General features: G+C 43.0%; 1 protein-coding gene across 5 annotated transcripts in view; it reads right to left on the reverse strand.

The window, feature by feature from the left end:
• Positions 1 to 8,290: 8,290 nt before the first annotated feature.
• The window catches only part of NBEA (neurobeachin), a 731,002-nt gene continuing 720,207 nt past the window's right edge, over positions 8,291 to 19,085 (reverse strand). For all 5 annotated transcript variants that reach the window (XM_062194378.1, XM_062194375.1, XM_062194377.1 and 2 more), the window contains 4 exons: positions 16,484 to 16,585; positions 13,657 to 13,853; positions 12,357 to 12,508; positions 8,291 to 10,112 (listed from right to left, as the gene is read on the reverse strand). In XM_062194378.1, the coding sequence (XP_062050362.1) occupies positions 10,022 to 10,112; positions 12,357 to 12,508; positions 13,657 to 13,853; positions 16,484 to 16,585 (542 nt within the window). In that variant the 3' untranslated portion in view covers positions 8,291 to 10,021. The remainder of the gene's footprint in view (positions 10,113 to 12,356; positions 12,509 to 13,656; positions 13,854 to 16,483; positions 16,586 to 19,085) is intronic.

The raw sequence follows: 19,085 nt of genomic DNA on the forward strand, positions 1-19,085 counted from the left end.
GAGTACTTAGAAGCAACTCAGAAGCAAGCTCTCTTCACTTCCTGTCTCTCATCTCTTATTCTCCCTTGAACCAAGTCACAGAAACTGGAATTATTCTTCCCCAATGCAGGTCATAGAAACAAGACTCTGCTTTTCCCAGAGCAAGCCATAAAGTCTAAAAATGTTGCTCTAACTTTCCCTAGCCTTTCTGTCTAGGAGTGAGCCATAAAGAAATTCTCTGACCTACCTCGTGTGATGATTGGTCATAAGACCCCCATTCCAGCGGGATCCTGCCCTGTACATGGAGTGAAGAAATGCTACAATTGAGAGGTCAAGAGCAACATGAGCAGACAGGCTTTACTGGGCTTCCTTGGTGTCTATTACTACTAGATAGTACCTTTTGTGTTCAATTGTGCTTCTACATAGCTATTCTTGCTCCATAGAAATCCAAGTATAAAAGTGGACAGTTTTCCATAGTGTTACAGAACAGCCCCCAAAATTAGCTGGAGGAGCTGCTACACAACTCTCAAAATTAAATCCACTCGCCCAAAAAATGCCGATCACTGACAACCGGGTGGTGCACGGGAGCAGGCATTTATTGCCAGGTGCAGAGCAAGGATCTGGGCAGCTGTTGCACAACTCCTGGGCTTCTATAGATCAAAGTTGGTGCTACACAGTTGATCTTAGCCAAAAGGCCGAGAAGCGATAAGCTGGTGCTGAGAGGTACGTGTTCACTTTGTGTATAAGCTCCTGTGGGCCTACGGTGCTCATGGCCTTCCTTGGTTGGTTATATGATGGAAAAGTGGGCTTCAGAGGCTGGTGCTGTGGCACAATGGGTTAAAGCCTCAGCCTGCTGCACCGGCATCCCACATGGGTGCTGGTTCGAGTCCTGGCTGCTTTGCTTCTGATCCAGCTATCTGCTATGGCAAGGAAAGCAGTAGAAGATGGCTCAAATCCTTGGGCCCCTACACCCGCATGGGAGACCTGGAAGAAACTCCTGGCTCCTGGCTTGGGATTGGTGCCTTGAGAGGGCTAGGACGGTAGGACCTGGTGGTATCTAGCCTGTGCATTCAAGGCATGGACAAGAATTCAGTTTCATTGGTGTTTGGGTCTTCATTCTGAAGGCTCTTGAGTTACGTCAGATTTGATTAAGTACATTTGTCATGTTAGTCTCTTGTTAACTTGACCTTTGTTACAGGAGTGTTGGTCATGACCCTCAGGAAAGGTGAGCAAGAGCATCACACCTCTTTGCCCCTGCACACTCACTTAGTCAACATTCTCAAGAGATTATCACATAGGCTCACAGTCCAATGAGGAAGATTTGCAAATGACAGTGATACTATACTCTGGTGCCAAATGCCCAGGTCATCAAAAGGAAAAAATCTTTGTATTCAGTTGTCATGTAGTAGGAGGAAGACAGCACCAATAAACAGAGAGTCCAGGGCTATGGATGTTTGTGAACCCCCAATTTATAAATTGAAACCTAATCCCCAGTAGGACTGAATTAAGAGGCATTGCCTTTATGGAGGCTAAAGGAAGGTTTTTTTTTTTTTTTTAATTATATTTTTTCCCCTTCTATGTGTGAGGACATAGAGGGTCCCATCTGCAAAGAGCAGGCTTTCACCACCTGCCAGATCTGATGCTGCCTTGATCTTGGACTTCCCAGCTTTCAAAAGCACGGGCAACACATTTCTGTTGTTTGTGATTTATCCAGTCTCATATAGTTTGTTACAGCTGCTTTAAAGCACTGAGAGGTGCTAACGGAGGGGTGTGCACAAGCACTGTGTGCCCAGGGAGCAGGAGCCCCAGCAGGAGGTCTTACATTTCAGAAAGAAAAGTGCTTATCAGGAGAGTGTTGTCGGGGGAGGGGCCCTCAATTTATGTTGTGGGGATTGAGAGCCCTGGCTGGGATCAGAGAGGCCCTCAGATAGACTTAGTCCATGTGCTTGTGTTCCTGAGTGTAACTATATAACCTAACCAGGAGACATAGACAGAGGTGGACAGAAAAGTAGGATTTACTGAAAGGCAAAGGGCTACTGCAGGTAGCCTTGTGAGGGAGAACACCCCCCCCCACACACACACACAGGCTGGAGTTGTCCCTTCTATAGGATAAGGGGTGGTGCTGCAGTGCACTGGTGGTCTCCAAGAAGATGTCATTGTGTCTGGTGCCTGATGAAATGTGAGGCTTAGCTGCATGATGAGGAGTGGGTATGCTGAGCCTTCAGCCACGCCGAGCCAGCATGGAAGGTGATGGGACTACACACCCTGCCTGGCCCCCATCATAGGACAGCCGAAACAGTGGACCTGAAATCCACAGGAGGGAGGGTCAGGAGAGTCACAAAGTCAGATGGTGGGCAGGCAAATTCAGAGTGGTGACAAGAGCCAACCAGGGACAGGACTCATTCTTAATTTTTTTTTTTTTTTTGACAGAGTGGACAGTGAGAGAGAGAGACAGAGAGAAAGGTCTTCCTTTTGCCGTTGGTTCACCCTCCAATGGCCGCCGCGGTTGGCGCGCTGCGGCCAGCGCACCGCGCTGATCCGATGGCAGGAGCCAGGTGCTTCTCCTGGTCTCCCATGGGGTGCAGGGCCCAAGGACTTGGGCCATCCTCCACTGCACTCCCTGGCCACAGCAGAGAGCTGGCCTGGAAGAGGGGCAACCGGGACAGGATCGGTGCCCCAACCAGGACTAGAACCCGGTGTGCCGGCGCCGCAAGGCGGAGGATTAGCCTAGTGAGCCACGGCGCCGGCCCATTCTTAATTTTTAAAAGTATATTTTTAAGAATCAAAAAGTATATTTAAAAAAATCAAACAGAAAAGTGCACAGATCATCACTTCACCTTTCCATAACTCTTTGCAAAGTGACTCAACCTGTTTCACACACCCAGTTCTCAGATAGAATCCCAGCGCTCCCCAAGCCCTGCTTACAGCTCTTTCCTGTCATTCCCTCTGGCCAAAAGCAAGCACTTCTCTGATTTCTCACAGCATATTTTGAAATCCTATGGTGTGTGTTGCTTTGTGTCTGTGTATTTTAATTCAGTGGTCTGTATTTGGTTATTAAGGAACGAAGTTGCTAAGAGCATTCTTTTCCATGAATGCTGATGGATTTTCTATGGGTCTACACTTAAACATGGGATTATGGGGTCATACAAAGGCAGGAGTGTACTTACCTTTCCTATCAAGTTTGGATTGCATCACATTTTTCTAAGAGGGGTGGGCTGTTGGAGACAGGAAGTTGTTTCATATGTGGGTTCTTTGCTTTGATCTCAATACAGTTTTGATTAACTTAAGGGGTGGTGGTGGTGGGTTATTCACTGGCTCTTGACTAAAGCAAACATCTAGAATTGGGACAGCTGTAAGTGTCAGGTCCCCAGGGACTTGTGCCTGGCAGAGAGGTGCACATGCTCTTCCATTTGCCATGAATTCAGTGTCACCTCTGCAAACAGGTATTCTTGACATAAAGAAGAGCAGGGTTGGTGGCAGTCCATAATTCCTTAGTGACAGATATGTGACTCTGACTCTAGAAGAAAAAGATGACCTCCTTCCTCACACTTACATACAAATTACAGGAGAGGGCTCTGCCAGATGCAGCTCAGTTTATGTCCAGCCTCCGGACAATCACAAAGGTCACAGGAATGGAGGTGATACGGTTGGCCAAGCCTGAGTTTGGGACGTCCCATGGGTCAGTTACAATCAGCAGTCCCAACAACTCGTGTGATAGGAAGACAAGAAGTCTCTCCAAGGAAGACACATAGCAGATAAACAAGGAAGTGATGCTGAGCAGATGTCAATAATAAAACAGTTGAGGAAATGTGCATTTTGAAAAACTATGCATAATTTCAAATTTTTTTTGCACCAAAATAAACTTACTTTTTAATTTCAATTTCCACAAACTTTCTGAGGCACGTCTGTATCTTTTTACTAGACTAGAAGGGAATTAGCATATATAGAATTCTATTAAGAGCTAGGTGCTCTAGTGGGTACTTATGGTAAGCATTTTGATACTCAAAGCAGTAGTCAAGGTAGTTACAGATTATCTCATTTTAATGTGTAATTAATTAATTAATCATTTTATTGGAGAGGAAAAGAGAGAAAGAGTCTAGTAGAAACTTGATCTGTGTCTTCCATGCAGGTGACAGGAACCCATCTATTTGAGCCTGTATCTGCTGCCTCCAAGGATGCACATTAGCAGGAAGCTGGAATCAGGAGTGGAGCCAGGACTCAAACTCAGGATGCAGGCATCCCAAGTGATGTCTTAAGTGCTACACTAAACATAGGACCCCATTGTTCCATGCCAACTAACATGAACTAACAAGCTAAATGTAGAGCAACGAGAACGTTATTGGATTCTACTCTTAGGTAGTTGAATTGGCCACCCCACCAGAAGCTCTTAACCAAATCATGTCAGTTCCCTTTTCTTCCAACTGAATGAATGTGGGTTAAGAGCAGTAATTAAATTTTAAAAATATTCTCTCTTTCAGAGCCTATGGGGAATTGCTCAGTAATCAGTGACTCCCTGAATCTTGATGCAGGAGGCCAACGAGTGTACCAGTAATTGGAGCATGACGCTCAATGGAACACACCATAGTGCAGGGTGGGAGAGGGTGGTATGAGGCTGTAATGATTCGGGGTAGGGGAGGAGGGATGTCTAGGGGCTCCTGACCATCCCATTTGCCCAGGGATCTTTTTTTTTTTTTTTTTTTTTTTTTTTTTGACAGGCAGAGTGGACAGTAGAGGGAGACAGAGAGAAAGGTCTTCCTTTGCTGTTGGTTCACCCTCCAATGGCCACCGCGGTAGGCGCGCTGTGGCCGGTGCACCGCGCTGTTCCAATGGCAGGAGCCAGGTGCTTCTCCTGGTCTCCCATGGGGTGCAGGGCCCAAGCACTTGGGCCATCCTCCACTGCACTCCCTGGCCACAGCAGAGAGCTGGCCTAGAAGAGGGGCAACCGGGACAGGATTGGTGCCCCGACCGGGACTAGAACCTGGTGTGCCGGCGCCGCAAGGCAGAGGATTAGCCTAGTGAGCTGTGGCGCCGGCTACCAGGGATCTGTTTTTCCAACCATTCAGCAAATCAGATTCATTGAGCATGTACTCTGAATCCATCACTGTCCTAAGGAGACACGATGAAGGAGTCCCACTGTACAGGAAGTGCACAGTTCCAGGGCAGGAGAGAAAAGGAAGTGGTGTCAATGCTCTGCTTGGTGCTGTGAGGGGCACATGCCAGGTGTGGGAAGCTAACTCAGTGGTCACATGGGAGGAGGGGGCTACTTGAGCTAAGCCTGCAAGAATAAGCAGGAGGCTCATCTTGTGATTTACTTTAAAATACTTAGTATAGACATGTGATGTACTAATTTATACTTCATTCTAGGGTCATAATTACCTTGATCAAAAAACTGCCCTACAGATCATTTGATCAGAATGGTCTCATTCTAACGTGAAGGACCAGCACTCCAGCTTCCTGATCAAAAAGGAAGCCAGCAGCTTTATTAGGCTAGTAAATGCCTGGTGGCTTTTTATTGAGGTAACTGTTGGCTTCTTAATTAGCATGATGGGTGCTAGAAAAGGTCTTCCTTTGTGATATTGGTTATATTTAAGGTACAGTCATGTACTGCATAATGGCGTTTTGGTCAATGGTGAGCCGCATTTGCGATGGTGGTCCCACAAAGCTATAATCGAGGGGCCAGTGTTGTAGTGCAGTCTGTTAAAGTGCTGCTTATTAAACTGGTATCCCATTTTGGAGTGTTGGTTCTCATCCTGGCTGCTCCACTCTGACCCAACTCCCTGCTAATGCATCTGAGGTGATCAAAAATAGCTCAAGTGCTCAGGCCCCTGCTAGCCACATGGAAGAGCTGGATTTGGCCTGGACCGTTGTGACCATTTGGGGAGTGACTGAGTGGGTGGAAGATCTCCCTCCCACCCCCTTAACTCTGCCTTTCAAATAAATAAGTAAACCTTTACAAAAATTTTTAAAAGACTATAAGTAAATATATACGTACAAAATTTCTTGGTGGCATCATAGCCATTTTAAGGTGTCATAATGCAATATTACTACTCATGTGTTTGTGGTGATGCTTGTGTAAACAAACCTACTGTACTATCAAGTAAAAATACAGTACTTGCAATTATGTTCAGCACATATTTGATAATAACAAATGACCACTACTGGTTTCTGTATTTATTATACTTTTTATTGTTATTTTAGAGTGTACTCCTCCTACTTGTATATATATAAAAAGTGTACTTGGGCCAATGCTGTGGCATAGGAGGTAAAACTGCCACCTGCAGTGCCAGTATCCCATATGGGTGCCAGTTCAAGTCCTGGCTGCTCCACTTCCAATCCAGTTCTCTGCTATGGCCTGGGAAAACAAGTCCTTGGGTCCCTGAACCTGCATGGGAGACCTGGAAGAAGCTCCTGGCTCCTGGCTTCAGATTGGCTCAGCTCCGACTGTTGCAGTCATTTGGCAAGTGTACAACTGGATGGAAGACCTCTCTTTCTCACTCTCTCTCTTTCTGCCTTTCAAATAAATAATCTTTTAAAAAGAAGTGTATTGAAAACAGCATGCTGTTTCACCAGCAGCAGCCTTATACAGCTCAGGAATTCCAAGTCTCTTGACTGCCATGTCAAGTGATGGGTCTACACTACCTAAGTTTGTGTAAATCCACCATATGATGTCTGCACATGATGAAATTACTCAACAGTGCAGTTTCCCAAAAGCACTCCTGTCATTGAGCGCTGCCTGGGTGTACGTGAATTCAATATACACTCGCTGAAGTATTAGATAGACCCTGCCCAGTTCTCTGTAACCAGGGTAGAAGAATTCACTGAGGCCCTTCACCTGCACGCTTAGAGAGGTGCCCAAAACTTGACGTCTAAATGACTGGGTTAGGCAGTTCTGGCTGTTGCACCACCAGGCTCATGGGGCCCTGCTTCTAGTATCCTGGTGCATCTGCACTCAGGGTACTTTTCACACAGAATGGCTGTGAGATCACAGAAAAGAGCTGAGCCCCAGACTTAACCAAATCCACAGAAGAGTTGTGTGAATGGTCTTGTGCTCAGCTGATGTCTAAAATCTGTTTGATTAGAGTCCATGGGTGTCAGATATGGATCCTGAATGGTGCTTCAGTCATAAAACACAGCGAGGATGTGGGATTTGGAGGCTACGTTTACCAAAAAAGCTGACGCATGCTCAAATTGGTTTAGGTCCATTTACAACAAAAAGTTAAACTGGGTGGCGTAGGTAGAGAGGAGGCCCTGGGGAAGGAAGAAGCCTGGGAACTAAGGACAGGGGAGTTCTGGGGATCTGGCATGTCAGTCACCTGATGGAATGACAGTTATGTTCCCCCTCAGGCAGTTCAGGTTCTACTGAGTTTGGACTTTGTCAAATTAAGTGTTGCAGAAAATGGGCCCTGGGGGCAGGAGTTGTGCACAGCAGGTTAAGTTGCTGCCTCAGATGCCATCTTTGCAGGTGATGGCTTAAAATGCTGTGCCACAACACTGAACCCAAGAATACCATTCTTAAGCCATTGATACTGACTTTGCAAGGTGCTGAGCAGGAGATGACTAGATTTGCGTTGTAGGAAGGAGGATGGATGGGCACGGTCAGATAAGAGAACCAGGCACAGGTCAGGAGGTCTGAGGACAGCCCAGAGGACAATGCTGGAAGCCAGGCAGCATGTCTAGACACCTCAGGTAGTGATCAGCACATTCAAGGGACCCAGGGGCTGCAGGGAAGGCTGGGTCAAGGGAGCCAGTGGATGCCTGGTCTGGGGATGGATGGAGTGTGAGCGGAACAAGCCTTCCTTGGGCTACTGCTGCGTCTGTCCTTTTCATCCTGGGGATGCAGATGGAAGCATTACTTGCAGTAACTGCTCTTGCTGCCACTCTTGCTGTAGTCACAGCTGCTCACCTCCTCCAGGTCTCTCAGTTCCTGTGTGTGTTATGCCTCCTCGAAGATGAATTTTACAAAGCGTGGCTTCAAATGGAAACAGTGTGATTTGGTAACACTCATATAAAGAGCTGCTATACCCTTCACCATTTTGTCCCATTTAAATAAAATAAAAGCAGCTCCCAAAATGTATTATGCAGAATAAACAATGAGGGTTGTTCCCCTTTGGTCACTGTTGCCCTAAATCCCTGCCAGATGGTCAAGCAGAGCAGCTCATGTTTCAGCAAATTACAGAACCTCATTAGGACTCCATTTCATGTTTTTAGAAGCTATGGGCCTTCACATGAGGCAATGTTGATTTCCTAAGCTTGTATGACAACATAATGAATGCACGCTAGTGAAGGGCTCAATGAAATGTGAAACAATCAGTGAATTCTTTGCATATTTTATTTTTCTTTTTTTGATTTCCAACTCACACACATCTGGCATATTTTACATCTTTGCAATAAAACATGGTTACAATAGCTTAAGGAATTTATATATCCAAAATATTTCACCATGATCGCAAGATGAAATGAACTTGTCTTCCAGATGTTCAGTATCCTCCCAATCCTAAGCTACAAACTCAAGATATTGCTTACAGCCTGGTGATGAATAACTTAATCATTACGCTGATTCCCCATAATTTCAGAATTTCATAAATACAAACAACAATGAAGAAGGAATTCGGTGCTAAAACTTACTAGTACAAGGTGGATAACAAATAAGTAATCACATCAATAAATAATGATATGTTTCTGGTGCAAAGTGCCAATACAAAGAACCCATGATCTTGTTTTATCTTTTTAAATAAATGACTGCAAGTGAGTGTAAATTCTGAGAAAATTACATTCCTGTAACATGCCTCATAGCCCTACCGACACAATATGTACATCTATGACGATACAGTCACCAAATATACAAAGAAGAAACATGAATAAAGTGTATATACCCCTGGGTGTATAACTTGATTAGTACAATGTATGGAAAATCATTTGACAGCCATCATTTTATATCATAAAAGATGAAGTGCCTTAGGCCAAGAATGTGGCTTTAGGTGAGAATTTCACAAGAACCTAAAAGAATAATCTCAGTTATTGTTGTAATAAAGTCCGACTTGTTAAAGAAACTAAGCTATTCAAGAACTAAAGAGGAAAACAAAAAGTCAGCATCAGATTCTCCTCCCCTAATGCACACACACTAAGCCTGTGGGATGACTCTGGAAGAGATGTCCAGATGTTGGGAAGTCCTTACTATGGAACTAATGGTCATGACTTCTATTTATACAATAAAGCCCAGGACCTCATCCCTAAGCCCCCTTTCTGCTGTGTCTTCAAATTATAAAGGGTAGGGCTGAATTTTCTTTGTATAAAGTACCAAAAATGGCAAATAATGGCTTAGTATCCAAATGCTTTATGAGCAAATTTCACTTAGAAGGGATGAATTTAGATTAAAAAGTACAAATTATATTTTGGTGAAAATGTCAAAAATTACTGATTGAGCCCAAATTCAACCCTTTCATACAAGCTGTGTCCTTGGACAGATCTTTCGGTGTCATAGTGTGAATGCACCTGTTCCATCAAGACATCAGGAGTAAAGAACATGCAAGTTGTAACTCCACAATAAAATTAAGAAACGTTTTGTTCTTTATACAAGGTTTTACTTTTACAAAAGTATCCCTTTAAATAAGATGCATCTGATGTACAAAGTATCAAACGTGTTTTTTTTTTTTTTTTCTCAGCTTGAAAAGAGGCTGGAAATGGGATGCAGGTTAGGTTCAAAGCTTCACCTTTATAACAACTGGACACAAGGTTCCTCAGAATTGTCAAAAGTCTCTTGTGACGCGTCCTACAACCTTTTCTCAATAAACAACAATATATGAAATAATTACCAAAACATCTAATTCATATAATTTACATGATAGAAGCTTGCTTGACAGCAGCTGGTGTTCAGTCCTGAAAAAACACACAAAGTAAAATGGTTGCTGACTACAATGTACAGCTATTGCTGGGTGTGATGGAATGTACAACAGAGGTCGATGTAGGCGAGTTGCTCCACCAGATATTGCCTTTCCACGCAGCACTTGTGCTCTCAGCTTTGCTTTGGGGTCTTCATTGGTCTTCAGTATCTGTTCTGATGCTCATAGTGCCACCGATTAAAATCTATATTAAAAGCTACAATGCTACCAGAAGCCATGCCAGTAATGAGAGTTCTGGAAAAACAGAGAGAATAGTTCAGAGTGATACAAAATCATTTCTGTGGCTGCTACTTGACACTAGACAATGCCAGGATCTCAAAGGTCACTGAGCTATAGTCTGTGTTCACTGAGATGGGATTAAAATTCTTCAGGGTTCTGCCTGGAGCCTCTGAGCCAGTCTGGTGCATCTCCTGTGACCCCAGTCCCCAGATCCCTGGGCACCTGCTGTGCCTCGACAATCACATCCACGCCTATCCACTGTCTCCTTCTGGCTCTCTGTTGTTTCTCTGTGGATTTCTGGCTTTCCTCTTATCTCCCTGACCTTTCCGATCTTGGTCTGCTCCTCTAATCACTTCACCCTTCAACTTGCTCCACACTCCTTGGAGTGGCACATAAATGGCCTCGTCTCCTTCTGAGGCCCCACGTGCCCAGTTCCCACTGCCGACCGATGCACCCAGCAGGCTGAGTCAGACAACCCCAGGCTCTTAACCTGTCTACCCTGAATCACTGTCCTCGTACTGACCTTGCTGGTTTGCCTCTGGTTAAGTCACCCTTCTTCCAACCACACAGCCATTCTCTGGGTGGCTTCTCCCCGGCCTCCCCACTGGGACCGAGCTCAGGTCTCAGTACCTTCCAGCTGGACCAAGTGTCGCTTCCCTTATCATCTGACACCTCATCCAATATACCTTTCTGAGCATTCGTCCCCAATATATGTCTATCAGTTTATAATTTACAGCCAGGTGCTGCTGTTCCAGCATATTGGATGCATTGCAAAACAACAAAAATCATGCAAATGAAGGACTAAAATAGAAACAAACCTGGGCGTGTCTTTCCTTCAACACTGCTGGAGACCCCTGACACTAAGACTGCGACTCTGCACCCTCCACCAGCCCTCTCTGTCCCGGCCTGGTGACTCCTCATGGCATCTTTCCTGCGCTCCCCAGCCCTCCAGAGAGTTCACCACTTCCTTTTCAGTTATCCTGCCCCTGCTTTCCCTCATAGCACAGGGGTCTTTCAAAAGTTCACAGAAAATGGCATTAAAAGATAAGCTTATTTTGGTTCAAAACATTTTGAAATCTGTGGATAGTTTTCTCAAAATATGCACTTTTGATGAACTTTTTGAAGAACCCTCATATACATGGATTTCAAAAAAAGTTAATGCATTTTAATGCTGTTTTTCATGAACTCTGGGGAGTCCCCTGATACACTGAGACTGTGATGATTTGAGCTCTTTGGGGTCAGTACTGTTGGCCTGGCTCCTTAGTACTTCACAGAGCATCTCACTTAGGACGGTGGCATCAAATGCTTGCAAAATGAATACTAGAATGAATATCAGGGAGAAAGTAATATTCAAATTATTTAAGAACATAAACTATTTGACATGCTTCAGAAATACCAATGGATACACAAATAAATACACAGTAAACCATGCCAATTTATTCATAAATGTGGACTGCAGCACTTTGGAATATGCTAATAATAACCTTGGACTTTCTTTATAAGACTAATATTTAAAATATTTTAAAATCAATATTCTTATATAGACTATTATAGTTGGAAAAAGTTGATTAACAAACTTTTCTTATTTCTATTAAATATATAGTAAAAATAATACATTACATCCCATTTTAAGATTATAGGGTTTTAATTTAATTTTTAAGTTTTAGGTTTGTAATCTTAGTATTCTTTTTATTTTATGACACAACTAACCATGAATTTTAGGAAACAACAAAATCTTGTCACAAACTGAAGACTATGTAAAATGTTAATTAATGTCCATATCAATTCTTTACAAGAAAGAATTAAAATATCTTAGAGGAATATATAAAATACAACAATATAACACAAATGAAAAAAAAATGAATAGTATAATGAGGAAAAGTTTATTTGCATTTTGTGTTTTTTAAAGGAAAGGCCAGCTGCAATATGCACTATGTGTTTTGCTGGAATTTCGTTAGCAAGAACTAGGCCTCACCCTGAAACCCACATCTGCTGAGAAATGGATCCTTCACATGCAGGGAGCAGAGAAAGCTGGAGACTAGGTCAGGAGCTGCAAACAGAGAGGCTGGTGGAATAAAGCCTATGTCTTAGGCCCTGAAGTGTCTGTGTATCTCTCTTGGAATATTTACTCCTCCCTCAATTTACCCATTCCTTTGAGAGTCCTTCTTTTGTCTAAACCTGGGATCTTATTCATAGCACATTTCATCATTAGTAGAATGCAGAGTTCTCTCTGATTACAGCTGCCTTGGCACAGCTCACCTCTGGTCATGGGATAAGTCCATCGCTCTAATGCCAGCATCACATCCAGGGTAAATGTACAGCTGCTTGAAGTCGCATGCCTGCCAGACCTCCACCACACCATTGTCCCCTCCGGTCACCAGGTTCTGGCCATCGCTGCTCAGGAGAATGGCCTTCAGAGAGGGCAGACAACCAGTTCTCTCAGTTCTCTGTTTTCCCCAAACAATGGGTGCTACTGAAAAGCACCAAATCCACTCCCTTATAATTATCTGCTTTTAGTCATTTGTCTAAGTTGCCTAAAGTTTAATCCCCAGAATTTACAATGTGGAATTCATCAAAGTTCTTAAATAAATATACAAAGTATATTATGAAAACTAATTTAAGTTACAAAATTACATGAGTCCCAAAGAGAATATTACAGTCTAATATAGGAAGAACTTAAGAATCAAATAACATGTTTTTGTTACGTTTTGAATGTTAACAATGCTGAAACTTTTAGAACAAATTGAAGAATCACATTTTGAGACAGTTTTTAATAATGATAAACCAGCAATTGTAATTCGTTCATGAATGAAGGGCAACTGGAGACATGTAATTTTGGTTTATGTTTTAAAGATAGAGTTCTTTGACAATAAACTTAATTTCAGTCCTCTGAGGATACAATGCTGAAATAATTGTTTTTGTAAAAGGAGCTTAAAAACATCTCCTGAAGAGTCTAATGTCTAATAAACATTAGCTATCATCTCTTTTTTTTATTTTTTTATTTTTTTAATTTTTTGACAGGCAGAGTGGACAGTAGAGGGAGACAGAGAGAAAGGTCTTCCTTTTTGCCGTTGGTTCACCCTCCAATGGCCGCTACGGCTGGCGTGCTGCGGCCGGCGCACCGCACTGTTCCAATGGCAGGAGCCAGGTGCTTCGCCTGGTCTCCCATGGGGTGCAGGGCCCAAGGACTTGGGCCATCCTCCACTGTACTCCCTGGCCACAGCAGAGAGCTGGCCTGGAAGAGGGGCAACCGGGACAGGATCGGTGCCCCGACCGGGACTAGAACCTGGTGTGCCGGTGCCGCAAGGCGGAGGATTAGCCTACTGAGCTACGGTGCTGGCCAGCTATCATCTCTAATACACGGGGTTAATTAACTTGGGATTAAGTGAACTGGGGGTGTATTCAAAGTTATCAATCTATATGAATTTATATACTTTTTAAAACAAGCACATATGTATCCTGATACCAGGGAAATTCTCCTATGAATCATTTGATGTCAAACAATCAACTTCTAGTCCCTTGGCTTCTGTCTTATTTAGCATCAAACATGCAGACTCACCCGTGTGGAATCATTGATCTCCATCTGAGCCAAAAGTTTCCCGTTAATGCTGAAATTGCTGAACCGCCCTCGTTCGTAGTATATGATACAGTGGCCTTCACTGGAGACAGAAATCAAGCGCGGGAACAAGCAGTTTTCTGGTCCTTCAAGGGCTCTCAGCAAATCTCCAGTGATGGTGTGGACAAGGCAAGGGCCCTCTGCAGAGTGGTGACATCATGGGCAGGGTTAGTGGGTGAGGACAAATCACACACTGGCTCTCACCAGCCTGGCAGTCTTATCTGGTTATGCACCAGACATATTGAAAGAAGACAGAAAAGGAAAAAGGTATGCTTGCCACAGCCAAGCACCGAGGTTTTGTTTGAACAGCACACAGCAACTGGTAAATAATGCACACACATGGGCTCCAAACTGTTTCTCTTGGTAAGAACTTGGTCTTTTCTTTTGTCAGATAATATTCATAATAAAAGCATGCAGTTCATAGATTATTTGAGAATAAAAGCCTATGTGTCCCAGAAATTTTTTTTAATGTGCTTTTAGAGATTTTTCTTGCAGGCTTAAGACAATGATCAGAACAGTTGTTGATTGTCTCTGCTAACATCAAAATTTTATGGGGCTGGTATTGTGGCATGGCTGGTTAAGCCACTGCCTATAATGCTGGCATCCCATACCAGTGTCTGTTCCAGTCCCGGATGCTCCACTTCTGATCCAGCTCCCTGCCAATGTGCCTGGGAAAGCAGTGGAAGATGATCCAAATGCTTGGGCCCCTGCCATCCACATGAGAGACTTGGCTAAAGCTTCTGGCTTTTAGCTTCAGCTGTGGCTATTCAGGGAGTGAACCAGTGGATAGAAGATCTTTCTCAATGTCTCTCCTTCTCTTTCTCCCTTTGCAACTCTGCCTTTCAAATAAATAAATTAAATCTTAACAAATTTTAACATTGCACCCCATGAATACATTGCTATCAAGTAAGTTTCATCTTTTTCTGTAGTCCATACATAAATGTAAAAGCAAAATTAAGAAAACAAATCAGGTCATTTAGACTACAGAAACTTTTGGTCTTTTAAAATTTTTAAAAAATTTATTTGAAAGGCAGAGATAGAAATAGAGATAGAAGGAGAGAGAAATAGAGAAAAAGCTCTTCCATGTCCTGTTTCACTCCCTAAATGCCACAGCAGCAGGGGCTGGGCCAATCTGAAGCTATGAGCCAGAAACTCAATCCAGAACATGGGTGGCAGGGACCTAAGCACTTTAGTTGTCACCTGCTGACTCACAGGGTGTGCATCAGCAGGAAGCTAGAACTGCATGTGGCATTTGGACGTGCACGCATGCACTCCGATATGGAATGAAGACATCCCAAGCATATTTATATTCCATTCCCTGGCCCCAAAAATCCCCCCCCCCAAAAAAAAAAACTGTGGATAAATTACATTGTTATTTTTCAATCATTTGATTTGAATAGACACATATTTTACAAAGCAAGTGACTTTATGAAACTACTGAATTTTCCCTCAATTATTAAAGTAATAGACATGCACTATAGAAAATTTGAAAAATACTTAGTATCAACCTCATCTATAGAGATTAATATTTTCTTCCCTATGTGTGTATATGTTGCTTATTTTCCTGTTTTTAGATTTATAGGCTAGAATAATATTACATATATTATTACCTTTTTTAAAATTAAAAGACATTTATTAAAAATACTCTGTGTCCATCTTTGTATTTATACACTAAGATGAAAAACACATGGACCCTTGCCTTCAGACTATTCCTGTTTTCATAAAGCAGCCAGAATAAGCTGTAACAACCAAATCTGATCATCTTATCGCCTAGGTTAAAAATCTTCAATGGGGGGTGAGCATTTGTCTTAGCAGCTAGAGACCACTAAGAAGCCTATGTCCCATATCAAAATTCGGGGGCTTGCTTCCCAGTTCTGGCTCCTGATTCCAACCTCATGCTAATGCAGGCCCTGAGAGGCAGCCAGCGATGGCTCAAGTAGTTGGGTGCCTGCCATCCATGTGGGAAACCCGGGCTGGACTCCTGGCTCTGGGTTTCGGCCTTTGGCATTTAAGACTGAATGAGTGGATGGGAGCTCTCTCTGTCTCTCTTTCTCTGCCTCTTGAATTAAATTATATATACAAAACAAGAACTTCAGTGGTCTCCCACCCTACCTAAAATTGTAAATTCTAGTGCCACTGGCAGCAGCCCACCCCATCCCCGACTTTCTTTATCTTTGCCCTCAGCCTCCTCACACTCCAGATCCCTTGCTCTTTCAGCTTCTCTTAAGCATTAGGTACCTTTCTGCCTTTCCATGGCAAACCACTCTCTGAACCAGAATTGGGGACAAAGTTTCCTGATTCTTCCTGAAAAGCATCTTACAGACTCGTGTACGCGCGTGCTCTCACACACACACACACACACTCACATACATTCAACAGAACCACAGTCCCTAGCATTGTGAAGAAGGAAGGTGGATCCAAGGCCAAGTCTAAGGAGTAACCTGACTCCTTCAGGGCCCCTCTGCAGCAGGGACATTTCCCCTTTGTCTTCCAATTTCCTTTTTAATGGCTGTCTCAGATGGATGCATCGTAACTTAATTTGCTAGTGTTCTAGTTCGAATGCTGGTGACTACAAAATACCACATAAATTTTTATGTACATTGTATATTAGTACTGGTAAATATTAATAACAAAATGAAACAGCTGCAAAGAACCTAGGGATTACATCTGTCTGTGGAGCATCTCCTGGAAGCAAAGAAACCAACAATTGTTAGGTTATGGTTAGTTTGAGAAAATGGTACATTTTAAAATGAAAGAAATGGCTTCTGACCTTTAGCACCACTGATAACGAGTCCAAGTTCTGCACAGACAGAAACACAGACGACTTCGTGGTCATGACCTGTGAGGACAGCCCTGGGTGCCGGGTAGTCACCTGCGGGAGAACAGCAGCAGTGAATCATGCAGACCAAGAGCAGACACAAAGAGCGACACGGCCAAAGACAACTTGCACAATCATCATTGTTTATTAGCTGTGTGACCACATGCCAGTTACTTAACCTCTCTGTTGTTTCCTCATCTGTGAAATGAGCATAACTACTGTATTTGGACACAGGCTGTTTAAATGATAGGATATTAGGACACTGGTGATAGTTTTTCTCTTGATTATTGTGATGAGAAAGGCATAATGCCTGTCAAGAAATTTACATGTGCTATTTAATTATATCATTATATGAGGTTAGCTACTGTTATTCTTATTTTGTACCCTAGAAAACCAAGGCTTTGCAAGTTTTATACAACTTCCCTAAGTTTCATATAGCTAGCAAGTGCTGCAACTGAACCCAAAGCTATCTAATTCTGACAGCCATGCTCTTCTCTATTTAAACAGGCTCCCTAGAATCTCTTTGATTTGGGTGGGGGCTGGTAGGAGAGAGGGTGTGAGGAAAGTGGTGAAGGAAAGAAGAGATAATTATCATAATTCTCCATTTCATTTTATTTACTGTCAATCTAACTAAAAAATCTAGCTGAATTTCATAAGCCTTCTCACTGCTAAGTGCTCTCACAAACTGAGTGAATATCTTCCAAGTCACAGGCATTCTCCAAGCATGCTAGAAGCTGGGAGTATGAAGATGTATAAGGCATAATCTGTAACTGTTCAAAACATATCAGATGACCATGGCCTCCCATGGGCTGACCACTTAAAGCCCTCAACTATGTCAAGTGTGAGAAGGAAAAAACGTGTGTGCACAGAGTACATCAGGGATCAAAACATCTCCACATGAACGAAGAGGAGGAATATGTGTTGAATAAACTGTGCACGTGAGACAGTGTGGACTGGTAAAGCTGGGACCACATCGGTCCAATACTGTTATCCTTGGTAAAGCTACTGGGAGAGTTCAGTTTAGGATGGAGATGAGGGACCTCTGTAGGCTCACAGAGCTGGAGTGTGGAGGAATAGGAAATAAGAGAAGGTCAGAGAGCCAGTGTGGAAGGAAATAGGGTGTGGAGCCATTTCGGGAAAGGTTCTAAGGAATTCCTTTAGTAGATGGGCTAAGGAAGCCAACACTGGCCATACAGGCAGTACGTGAAGACCTGACTCGGTGAAGAGAAATTCTAATGAGGGCAGGGTGATCAGAAAGGAGCATATGGAGCATTCGGTAACAATGATTCTACATTTGGACCACTCAGTTAGATTTAATCATTTATTGATGCTTTGTCGTACTCCACTATTTCCATTTCCCACTAACGTTACAATTGTGAATGTCTTACATTGTCCGTGTTCTCATTTTTTTTTTTTAATTTTTGACAGGCAGAGTGGATAGTGAGAGAGAGAGAGACAGAGAGAAAGGTCTTCCTTTGCCGTTGGTTCACCCTCCAATGGCCGCCGCGGCCGGTGCACCGCGCTGATCCGAAGGCAGGAGCCAGGTGCTTATCCTGGTCTCCCATGGGGTGCAGGGTCCAAAGACTTGGGCCATCCTCCACTGCACTCCCTGGCCACAGCAGAGAGCTGGCCTGGAAGAGGGGCATCTGGGACAGAATCCGGTGCCCCGACCGGGATTAGAACCTGGTGTGCCGGTGCCGCTAGGCGGAGGATTAGCCTATTGAGCCGTGGCGCCGGCCCGTGTTCTCATTTTTAAAACAATTAGAGCAGACTCCTATTATATGACATTGACTTATCCTAGATATCTTATTGAGTCCATAGTACCATCTTACCAGAGTTACATCTGTTTGTGTATATATAAATATCATTATTTCATCTTAAATTGCCAGTTTCATTAACTATAACCTTTTCTCTTTAAGACATGCTGTTGATCACTGTTTACAGCCCTTGTCTATATTCTTGAGGAACAGTGGTTTTTCTACCTACTACTTGTTGAATTCTTCATTTAGTGGAAGGTATAACTTGTGATTATAAAGTAAACTGAAAGCATGTCATGGTAAAAATTAAAAGAAAAATAAGAAGCAGGAGAGAGGGAGGGTAGAGTGGGGAGTAGCATTATGCTCTTGAACTGTATATATGAAATACATGACACTCACTCCCTTTATATAAATTTTAAAAGGACATGCTGTTGTTAACTTGATCTCATAATTACAAATTCTTTCAGAATTCTTGATATTTATTAAACTTGAGAAGTTCTGTGAACATTTCTGGGTTTCAGATTTGCATTTTGATGATACTCTAAGGTTTTAAAAATCAGTTATGAAGATGAAACTTCTCTTTGCTGTCATACATCTGGGCAATGATAATTTTTTGCTGTGAAAATTTTAAACCAAAACATGCTTTAAGATGAGCTAATTAAAGCCAATGTTTTTAAACTTAGGAGGCCCAAGGCCACATTCCAGGGAATCTGAGATTTTGTTTTCTTTTTTTGCTGTTACTGACAGTTTTCTTTTCTTGAAAAGGGGTCAGTGTATTACTCAAGTGTGAGGAATAC

This window comes from Lepus europaeus, chromosome 6 (assembly GCF_033115175.1).
Source record: "Lepus europaeus isolate LE1 chromosome 6, mLepTim1.pri, whole genome shotgun sequence".
Classification (NCBI taxonomy): domain Eukaryota; kingdom Metazoa; phylum Chordata; class Mammalia; order Lagomorpha; family Leporidae; genus Lepus; species Lepus europaeus.